Source organism: Gadus macrocephalus, chromosome 21, assembly GCF_031168955.1.
Source record: "Gadus macrocephalus chromosome 21, ASM3116895v1".
In the NCBI taxonomy this organism is placed as follows: Eukaryota; Metazoa; Chordata; class Actinopteri; order Gadiformes; family Gadidae; genus Gadus; species Gadus macrocephalus.
The window spans coordinates 12,309,249-12,319,918 of NC_082402.1; the positions used below are offsets into that span (position 1 = coordinate 12,309,249).

Sequence of the window (10,670 nt, forward strand, 5' to 3'; positions counted from 1 at the left end):
CTCTCTCTCTCTGCTGGAGGCAGTATCTCCCCGCTCTCTCCCTCTCCCTCTCTCTCACACCATCTCTTTCCATCTCTCACTCAGGTATCATTTGTCAGCCTTTGGGAGACATGGGGAGGACGGCGTACAATGGGTCACACCAGGATTCAGCCTTGCATTGGTTCAAGTCTGGGCAATTAGGCGCTATGCACACACAGGAGACGGAGCGCTATTAACTGCATAAACAGCGTCAGATCGTGACACCTCATCCTCACTCGCTCGCACTCTCTCACTCTCACTCTCTCTCTCTCTCTCTCTCTCTCTCTCATTCTCTCTCTCATTCTCTCTTGATCTCTTCTCTTCCTGCTCGCACGCCCGCACGCATTGAGTATGCGCTTTCTTAACATGATTACCCGGACGCACGCGAAAGCACACTCAGACGCGCGCGGATCTGTTTCCTTCCTTATTGAAAGGCGAGAGAATCACAGGTAGCACTGTAACCACCGCGAGGAACCACAAGCACGCCCACCGGACTGAGCAGAACACACAGCACATACGTACGCACACAGACACACACACTTGTGTACAACTGCTGGCCCAGATCCATCCTATGAAGCACCAGTGGTGCCATGGTGGAATGTACAGCAGAAGGGTGGGGGTTTTGGGGGGGGGGGGGGGGGGGGGGGATAGCTACAGCTCCCCGACATCTCCATGGAAACAGGCTTCAGAGCAGCATATCCTGCTCGGCATACTGTCACAGAGTCGAGGATGAATCTAGTCCTCATTAAGGAAGCCTGAGCACATCACCACACACCGTGCAGCAGCATGGATTCATATTTACAGCTAAATCTCTTTGGCTTTGTAAAAAAAAAAGAGGACCGTCTTTTGTACGATTTCACACAGTCACACACACGGGCTCGCACGTACAGTCGCACAGACACATGCACACGCACCCAGACACGCACACGCTTCACCTGAGGGAGACTCAGGGTTTCCTCAGGATCCTACAAGTCAGGTGAACTCCAATTATCCCCCCTCCATCTCAGAGATGATCATGTAGTCTTTGTCGTTCTACAGGGTTTCCCCCTTCCCCCCCCGTTTGGTCCTCTCGTATTGGGTAATAGACTCAAGGCATCCGAGCGGCCGACGTCTCATCATGGGGGTCCCCCAAAAAGTATGCTTCGTCAGGGACACTGGGAACTCAGGAAGATGTGGAAGGGTTGCCCCTCAATTTCAAAAGACAGAGAAAGATGTTTAATGATCTTACAGATCACATTCCTAAAATGGGGCTTCAGTGCGAATTATTTAAGGACAGCGAAGGGAACTAATGGGGGATGCTCAAAAAGAGTTCCCACAGCTTGAAGATATATGCTGTATGAGCCTCCAACAGCTGTCCACAGACACTGTAGTGGTTTCCAACCCTCACCTTCTCCTCGCTCATCAATGTCACAAGACTTTGAGTGGAAAACTGACCAAGACACACATTGTGTGTACTGTGTTTGTGTATATGTGCGCCGTGCGTGTGTGCCCGTGTGTGCGTGTACCCCGAGCACCTTAGCTGAACTGCACTATGCAGCATCTACGCCAACATAGTCCAGTGCGTGGATGTAACGGCCTAGCTTCTCTCTCCAGTCAAACATATCTCATATTCAACCCTCTCTCTCGCTCACTCAAAACACCCACACACCCCTGGCTCACTATGACATACGCTGCATTGTACCATGCACCAGTGCAATGGAGGGAGACCGACGGAAGCCGTGTTCTTCAGCCTGCTCATTCTCGTCTTGTACACTTACCTTGTCGCCCTCCCCTGACCACATGTTGGCCGATGAGGTGTGGTTGAAATAGTAGGAATGGATCAGATGCATTGCTAAGGAAATAATATCAATCATAGTGGAATCAGCTAGGTGTTTATTATTCATTGGTAACCTGCCCTCGTTGTGTTAACAAAATTGTTGGCTATAAAATTATCCTCATTATGTAAAGAGATTAGGAGGCTAATTAACGCCAATGTGTTGTCCTTTGAGAGCGCTGGTTTAATGTGTTGTCCTTTGAGAGCGCTGGTTTCCATGCATGTGTGTTTGTGTGTGTGCATGTGTTTCTCTGTGTGTGTGTGTGTGTGTGTGTGTGTGTGTGTGTGTGTGTGTGTGTGTGTGTGTGTGTGTGTGTGTGTGTGTGTGTGTGTGTGTGTGTGTCCGTGAGTGAGTGAGAGAATGTGTGGGTGTGTGTGAACTATGTACAGTATATGTTGGCTATTTACAGTACATATTTTGGAGGTGTTTTGTGATATGCCAATATTTCAGGAACAGAACTATACGATCTTCTGCGCCTACACATTTTTCATATAGATATAAATATATGATTGTGTTTAGGCTTGCTATTAGAACAGAACAGATATATATAATAACACAATAATAGTACTTTAGCTAGTAGCCTTCAAATCACAAGTGATTGTCAAGCGTGCCTCTCTCTCTCCTGCCTCAAATGCGTCTCTCTCTCTCTCTGAAAACCCCCTTCTGCATTTTCCATTCTTATTGTCCATCAGGGATGACCAATGGCGTGTGTCGGTGTGGGTATGTCTGGGTGATCACCCTCTGAAACATTAAGAATATATAGATGCATATATATGCATGCATATTAGCCTCATATCAAACGTTGTACAATGCTAATATACATGTATATATATATACATTTAGATATTCTGAATGTGACAAGAGCACTACCCAACTTGTATTTGTGTGCATGTATGTTTTGCCACCATGATGGAAATCATGTAGCCAATGTTCAACAACAAAGATGAATCAATATGGATCAACAATATAACAATATGAACCAGCCCACTGGTAACTTGTAAACGGTATTCATGCATGCACATGCACATGCACATAGAGTCAGATGCATACAGCAAGACTGTATACAGTTATGACAAGCCAAACTAAATACAAAGACATAACCCCACACACACACAACTGAATCATTACAGTAACAAAAGCACCCGGCCCCAAACACACACACCCCCCACCAAAACTCCTTCACCACCAGACACACAAAGTAGACACCCCTACACACACTGGCCCATAGGAGACATACCCCCCCCCCCACACACACACACGGCCAGCAGGGCTTCAATGCAGGCGGCGTTGACAGCTGCAGCATGCACGGTTCCTATAGGAACGGCCGACGCATGGCACCCAGCTCAACACGTCAACCGCAGACGCAGAGTAGTTGCATGTGAGGCACCGTTCCCGGGCCAACAGGTCTCACAAACCGAAACAGAGACGGGGGAGCGTTCTGGACTGAACCACCCCCCCCCCCCCCCCCCCCCCACCACACCCCCCCCACCCACCCCCCACCACCACCACCACCACCACCACCACCATCAGCATATATCACTGCTTCTCTTACGATGGCTCATATTCCATCTCCTCTTACAGGTTGCTGAGGAATATCATTTACCATACAAGAGACAGGAGGAAACCCATATATAGATAGAGAGATAATAGATACATAGATAGATAGAGAGACCGATAATTCAAAAGGCGTAAAGATGGATAGATAGATAGAATGATGGATGGATGGATAGGTAGACAGACAGACAGACGCACGGAGAGACATTGGATTATATGGACATTGCGTGTGGAAAAGGCTCGGATTCTGCTGTTCACACAGATGCTCGGAATTCAGAATTGTTAGTCACATCGGCAGGATGAACCCCCCCCCCCCCCCCCACCCTTCCCCGTTACCCATCCAGGACAGCGCTAAGGAGCCGTTCCTCCCACCATGCGATAGATTACATGCATGAACACATGTGCACCACACACACACACACACACCTGCACTGTCCACTTTGACTGAGGAGCACAGATGTGCTTCACGCCTCCTTAACAGAGGTGCATCGATCACTGCTCTCTGTCTCCAAAACGCCTGTTGTGGCTCACTCGCCGGGCGGAATACCAATCACCTAAGCTGCTCTAGCAGCAGCAACTTCCTATCTACCTGTTACAATCCTCACACACACACACACACACACACACACACACACACACACACACACACACACACACACACACACACACACACACACACCACACACACACACACACACACACAACACACACACACACACAGGAAAGGCAATGGCGATGACAAGAGAAATGCCCAAAGAAAAATGAATGAAACAGAATCTCACTGAAGGTATCTTCACGACGCTATGGCAGACATCCTTACCTGCCGGCGGGTCTATGTTCCAGAGACATTGGAGCACATAAGCGATGGTGCTTCCTTCACACGATGACGAGAGAGACGCTCACGGTCACATATCTCTCTCCCTCACACGCTAACACACAGGCACACACACAGACACACACTCGCGCGGAACCAAAGGTGTTCTCACATCTGAGAGGAACGGAGGAGGAATTTAACGTAGGAAAAAAAAAAAACGAAGAGGAAAAATAAAAACAAAAAAATAAAACCCAGGTCGGCTCCTCCGGAGTGTTTTTTTCTTTCCCCTCTTGCTCTTTCCTCTGTTCCGTCCTTGCTGTTTTTTTTTCCCCCCCTCCTGTTTCCTTCCGTCCTTCCTTCTCGCCTTATCTTTCCTCTCTCTCCTTCCCAGCCCTCAGAAGAACGAGGAGGAGGAGGAGGAGGAGGAGGAGGAGGAGGAGGAGGAGAAGGAGAGGCTAGGCTGGTGCGGTGGATCACCTGGAGCGGTGCTGCGCTCCGCATCTACTCCTCCACTGCAGCAGTGTGTGGCAGCGGCGCAGCGAGCTGCATCTTCCACCAAGCTCCCCGGCGGCTCAGCGCAAAACCTGGAGCCGCACTCCTTTCTTCTGCTGATTCAGGATTCTGCAGGAATCCGTGTGCTCGCGTCTCTCTCTCTCTCTCTCTCTCTCTCTCTCTCTCTCTCTCTCTCTCTCTCTCTCTCTCTCTCTCTCTCTCTCTCTCTCTCTCTCTCTCTCATCTCTCTCTCTCTCTCTCTCTCTCTCTCTCTCTCTCTCTCTCTCTCTCTCTCACTCTCTCTCTCTCTCTCTCGCGCGCGCGCGCGCGCTCGTCGTCCAGCCGTCCCTGTCTTAACACTTTCTCTCAATATCTGTGACTGGTTCAGATCACCCAGTCCAGTCATCGATGGAGTTGCTCTGCTTGATGTCATTTATCTCCCACTGATGTTTGCGGTGCTCCACTGGGTAGTGGCCTGTGTGTGTGTGTGTGTGTGTGTGTGTGTGTGTGTGTGTGTGTGTGTGTGTGTGTGTGTCTCAGGGATAAGCAAGATGAAACATCAACGTGGCCCACCTCCGTGCCCTCGCTGCCATGACGTGAGGTAACCTGGGAGCGGGGGGGGGGGGGGGGCTTCAGAGGGCATCCCAGTTCATTCACACTGCACCGTTCACACACATCTCTCAGGTCATCGACTGAAGCACAGTTTAGTGTTTAGTTTTGGTGGCATTTTTCACTCCAATTTCACAGAATTGAATTACATAAAGAGTATACCAAATGAAGTCGCTCGAGTATGGGAAAGGAGAAACCTGTCAAAACACCAGGCGATTAAGAGACAAAAAACATTTAACTTCAATTAAAAGTCAATATAAAATGTGCTTTCTTCTGCACTTCACTCAGAAATCCCATATCTTACTTCCAATTCCATATAAGAGCAGCTAAAATATTGAATGTAACGATTAGACTGTTGAAGTCTCATTGAAGTTCACCACTGTCTATGAGGTTTCACTATGCTAGTAATAAACTGTAGCTCAGTAATACTGTTGGTTTGAAGACTTCTCTAAAGCTAATCCTAATAATAGCTAACCCTAGTATTAGTATTGTAATGTGCTGGTAGTAATAGTATCTTGAATATTGATGGTTGCCCATGCACTAGTGTTGCACGATACCAAAATTATGACTTTGATACGATACCTGCCCGAAAATTCCTCGATACTCGATGATGAACTGATACCACGGTGAAAACCTAAAATATCTGGAAAAGAGATGAATAATGGTCCAGCTCGGTCTCACTATGGTTTAACTTTCAGCAGCTTGGTCCTTTGCTGCTTTTGAGAAAATTACGTTAATAAATTTTTCTACTGATCAGAGAATTGTATTCCGATCGAGGCATATTAATATATATAAAACGCCTCAATCGGAATACAATTCTCTGATCGGAATAGAATTCCATGCGGAATAGAAGAGGTAGTTTAGTCCGCTATAATCGACATGAATAAACTTATTCCGATTTGTTTGGGGTGGGTGCGGCTACTTTTTAACTTGAGGTGGCATCAGCAGCTGCAGTAGTTCTTAATTGGTCCGTCTGTACTTTTATGCACACCGAACTAGACCGATGTCAAGTGAAGTGGATATTTGCCGGATTCACGTCTTTCTTATGACTCCGCAACGTCTTTGGCGGGATTATTTCTCTGCTGATCAACACTACGAATGGTAATTGTAAAAAGACACACTCTGTGAAGATATTGTTTTGTTTTGGCAAGGAGCCGTGTAATAAGCGGGATAATGTATAGGACGTCGCCGGTCATTATCGAAAATAGTACTCTTCAGGGCAAAGCAAGACACCTCCGCTTCGCGTCGGGATCCGGTTCGCCCTGTCAGGGCTTATTTTCCCGATAATGACCGGCGTTCTGTACAGCATTATCCCTTACACATATCATATAAGTCCAGACCAACATAGCGGTTTTACGTCAGAGACATTCGGACGTACGCTTACCACTTGTGTAATTGCCATATATACAGTACATTCGGATTTGCATGATAGGAATATAGATCGGATAGTTTTCAGTGTTCGAATTCACAGTTTTAGTGTGGACGGAAGGGCTAAACAGATAAATATTTATGCATTTGTAGATTTACCCGGGTTAATGTGGACAGGGCAAGGCAACGAGATGGCGACAGGTTCAGAAAAGCTTGCCTACAGTCCTCGGCTTGTGAAAAAAAAAGACGAGAGAAGTGAAATATGGGGTTATTGTATATAACGGATCAGAAGTGTCCATGTAAACGCGGCTATTGACACTTCTGATCCGATTAGATTTCTAATCGGAATAGATCTATTCCGATTAGAAATCGAATCGGGTCAGAAATAGAAGACTGAGGCTTTCAGAAACTATGACATTTGGTTGCCATGACGCTGCCATGACGCTGCCACAAGCTTGCGCTTGAGACCGGGAGGCTCATCAAAAAATGGCAGGTTAAATGGAAATTAAGATTTCTCTGTACAATGTACTTTTGTATCTCCAGTTACAATTGACAAATTGTCTCAATCATATTCGTTAGTCCAACGCCGAAGGCGAGTGCTGTACTTGCTGTGCTTAAGCCATGGGAAAAAAACGCAAAGACGCCAGTTCAAACTGTACTTCAAAAAAAACTTTCAGACTTTCGGTTTGAGCAATATTTTTACTTGTGAGTGAAAATGATTAGCCAGCTGATCAACTGCAACTATCGGCTGATCGCTCGCCTGTAATCTAAACAGAGAGGCGTGGCGGGAGTCGCGTTACCATGATAACGACTGTTTATCAAAATCATTTCAGTGTGGAACGTGGATGCAAAACATTCCGAAAACGATGTGAAAACGATAGTGCGGACGAAGATCGTTTTCATTGCGAAAGTGCGTTTTTATATTTACCCGGGGTAGTGTGGACAGGGCCTCACTCTCACTTGCTCAGTGAACGGCCTGCTGCTGCTGTGGCTGAGTGCGAGCTGAGGGGCATGCCCACTGACCAGCCTCTGCGTGCAAGGAGTATGACTGAGAGTTGATGCTGCCTGTGTATGTGCAAGTCCTTTCGTTGAAAGTCTAGTATCGATACTAAAAAATGAGCGTATCGTATCGTTTTTTGCTTGAGGGTATCGTGATACTTTTGTAGTATCGGTATACCGTGCAACACTACCATGCACATAACAAACATTTTGATCAGCTAAATATAACAATGGGCCCAAAAGTCCACAGACCATGTAACTTAAAACACAAAGACAGCCCAAAGAAAACAAGAATCCCCTCTTCCCTTCTTTTTAGTCTGAGAGACAATCAAGTAAATACAAATTTGGAAGAGGTCATATCGATCTGGGCTTAATGTAGCTCTCATTGGTATTCTGAGGATGCGGATAGAACGCTAGAAGAAGGCATATCAGCTCAAGCAAATGCAAATGCACGAAGAAGGAAAGCAGGGGTTAGACGAGGACAGAATAATAGTTCAGGTCCATGCGGTCTTTTGGAAGTGTTGCACTCAGTGGAAGGGTGTTCATCGTGAGTCACTTCTGCTTATGAACGACTGGGAGGCGCTATTGAAAGGGATCCATTGCAAAGCTGCAATTAATTACTATATCATTATTACATTCCTCTCTGAGTGAGAGACACTAGAAGCAAACAAAGACTGCTGTATTGTATTATCACTATAACAGACTTCCTACCATTCCAACCTCTACAATGTTATAATTTTCCATAATATAAGGTTAACCCTCACCACCACGCTGCTCCACAGGTTTCATCTGGTTTGGTTACTCTTTCATTGACAAAATAGTCCAGTATTCCTCCTGACTACTAATATACTTCTAGTTATTTCAAGATAAAGAACTAGTTGAAAGAATTGCTTACGCTATAACTCTGTTGGAGTCCTGGCACAATAAATAAATACAGTGTGATCTTAATGCCCAAGTGATGGGTATACATGTTCTCTGCCAGAACTCTTCAGTAGCAGACATAAGGAAGTCAAGAGTTTCCAAGATTTCCAATGCACTAGTGTATTAAATTTGGCTGTGGCACAAGCATCCCATCATATGCTCAAAGACAGCACCATCTAGTGTTGGCAAAACGGTAGTGGAATAGGAAAATAAAACATTGGGCGGGCTCAAATGAATAGAAATGCAGTTATATAACAACTGATTCGATATGCATCAAGGAAAGCCCAAATCTAACTTCACAGGAGAAACATATGGCAATGTTGCTCATGGAGCTGTTTTTCAATGCAGATGAATGCAAACATTTGCTGGTCTGTACTGACAGTTTCTAACGCTCTGCTTCAACCTTGAGAAACTGATGAGTCGGACATGATCAAGACAGAGTTCTGAATGGGGGGGCAGAGGAAAACTCTTCAAAAGACTTCTGGTTGCACGCAATCAAACGCACACGGATGTCACCTGCATCAACTTTCTATTCACCGGGAAGCACGGCACTGCTGCTGACAAAGCCCATTCTGGTGGCTGTGTGTCGCCCTGCCGATGATGAACACACTAGATCATCTCTGGATCTGTACGCAGCCCGGCTAGAAAGAAAACACCGACTGTCAGCTCATTAACAGCGCTACGTTCCTCTCCAGAAGCAGGCATACTGCATGTGTGTTTCTCTCATACGGAGCAGAACGCCAGCAGCCACACTGAAGAGATAGAGGACACGCTGGGAATCAAAAACATAGTCACTCAAGGGGCCACAGCAAACTCTGGGAAAATAGAGCTCTTAGGAATGAATCGCTGCAGCAGTGCATGTGCATTAATGAGTGACCAATAAGTGATCAATAAAAGATTAGGCAAGATGAACTTTAGTATTCCCTGATGGGGATTTGGGACGAAACTGCTAATACGACTTTAATTAGGCCTGCACTATGGTCACGGTTTGATAGTAGGGTGAAAAAGAAATGTAATGAGACAACAAGGTAATAATATTTATTATATTATTAACAGTGAAAATAATTATAATAATATTATTATTATTATTGATAAAAAAATATATATATGCCATTTAAGGAGTGCATTCCTCGTTTGTTTGAGAGAGGATTCATATTTTTCTTAGCCAGGCTGGTCCCAGTGGGAATCAAAACAATGGTATGTCTTCCAGCAAATAGTTGCAGTAAGCCATTAACTACTATATAATCTTGAAACAGCAAAGATAGCATTCAAGCATTCAATGAATCACTCTCTCTCACACACACACGCACACACGTACACACGCACACTCTTACCTGAGTCCTTCTCAAAAAAAATACAGCATTGAGTCTGTAGTAACCATGGCAACACCTGTGACAGATGAAAAGATAGATGACGATATACAAGAAACAGAGGAAGGCTGAGTCACTACACAGGCATGCATATTGTTTGTTTGAAGGACCTGAGAGCAACATTATATACTCTATTCGGACAGAAATCAGAAACGTAAGTTTCTGATTCTGATTTCTGATTCTGATTCTGCCATGACTGTTCCCAGGAATCTGACGCCAATTCGTGCAGAAGATGTGTCCGATTCTGGCTTCTCTGCCAGAATTTCTGTAACCGTGGAAGGCGCGTGCACCTCTATTTACACACCTTCACGGCGCTCGGGCTCGTGTGCCTGCTGCATATTGCTCAATGACTCATTCAGGATTTGCACAAGTTATAAAAGACTCCCAAGTGAATTCGACTCAGCCCACACATAGAACCCTTTACCAATCTCAGTTAAGCACATTTTTAAACACCCCATGACACATATGTGTCTTATATTTGCCATTTCAACAATAATCATCTAGCTAAAAATGTATGATCATACAGAGTAGAGCAAGCACACCTTTTTGGTTTGTTTACCTTTCTAAGCGATGACATCTTATGCTGGTGATGATGAGAAGGTCAAAAACAAATAAACGTGAGCATGTCCCCTGACATCGATTTGCCTTGCTCTTTGGAAACCTCCGCCGCAGACCGTCCGCGGATTGCCATCACATGGCTTTTAGCCCCGC

At 45.6% G+C, this 10,670-nt stretch overlaps 1 protein-coding gene across 1 annotated transcript in view; it reads right to left on the reverse strand.

Annotated features, from left to right (window-relative positions):
- dlgap2b (discs, large (Drosophila) homolog-associated protein 2b) overlaps positions 1-10,638 on the reverse strand; it is a 61,569-nt gene extending 50,931 nt beyond the window's left edge. The window contains exons 1-2 of the mRNA XM_060041659.1: positions 10,519-10,638; positions 9,924-9,978 (exon numbers count right to left, since the gene is read on the reverse strand). Of these exons, the coding sequence (XP_059897642.1) occupies positions 9,924-9,978; positions 10,519-10,536 (73 nt within the window). The 5' untranslated portion in view covers positions 10,537-10,638. The remainder of the gene's footprint in view (positions 1-9,923; positions 9,979-10,518) is intronic.
- Between the last annotated feature and the right edge of the window lie 32 nt (positions 10,639-10,670).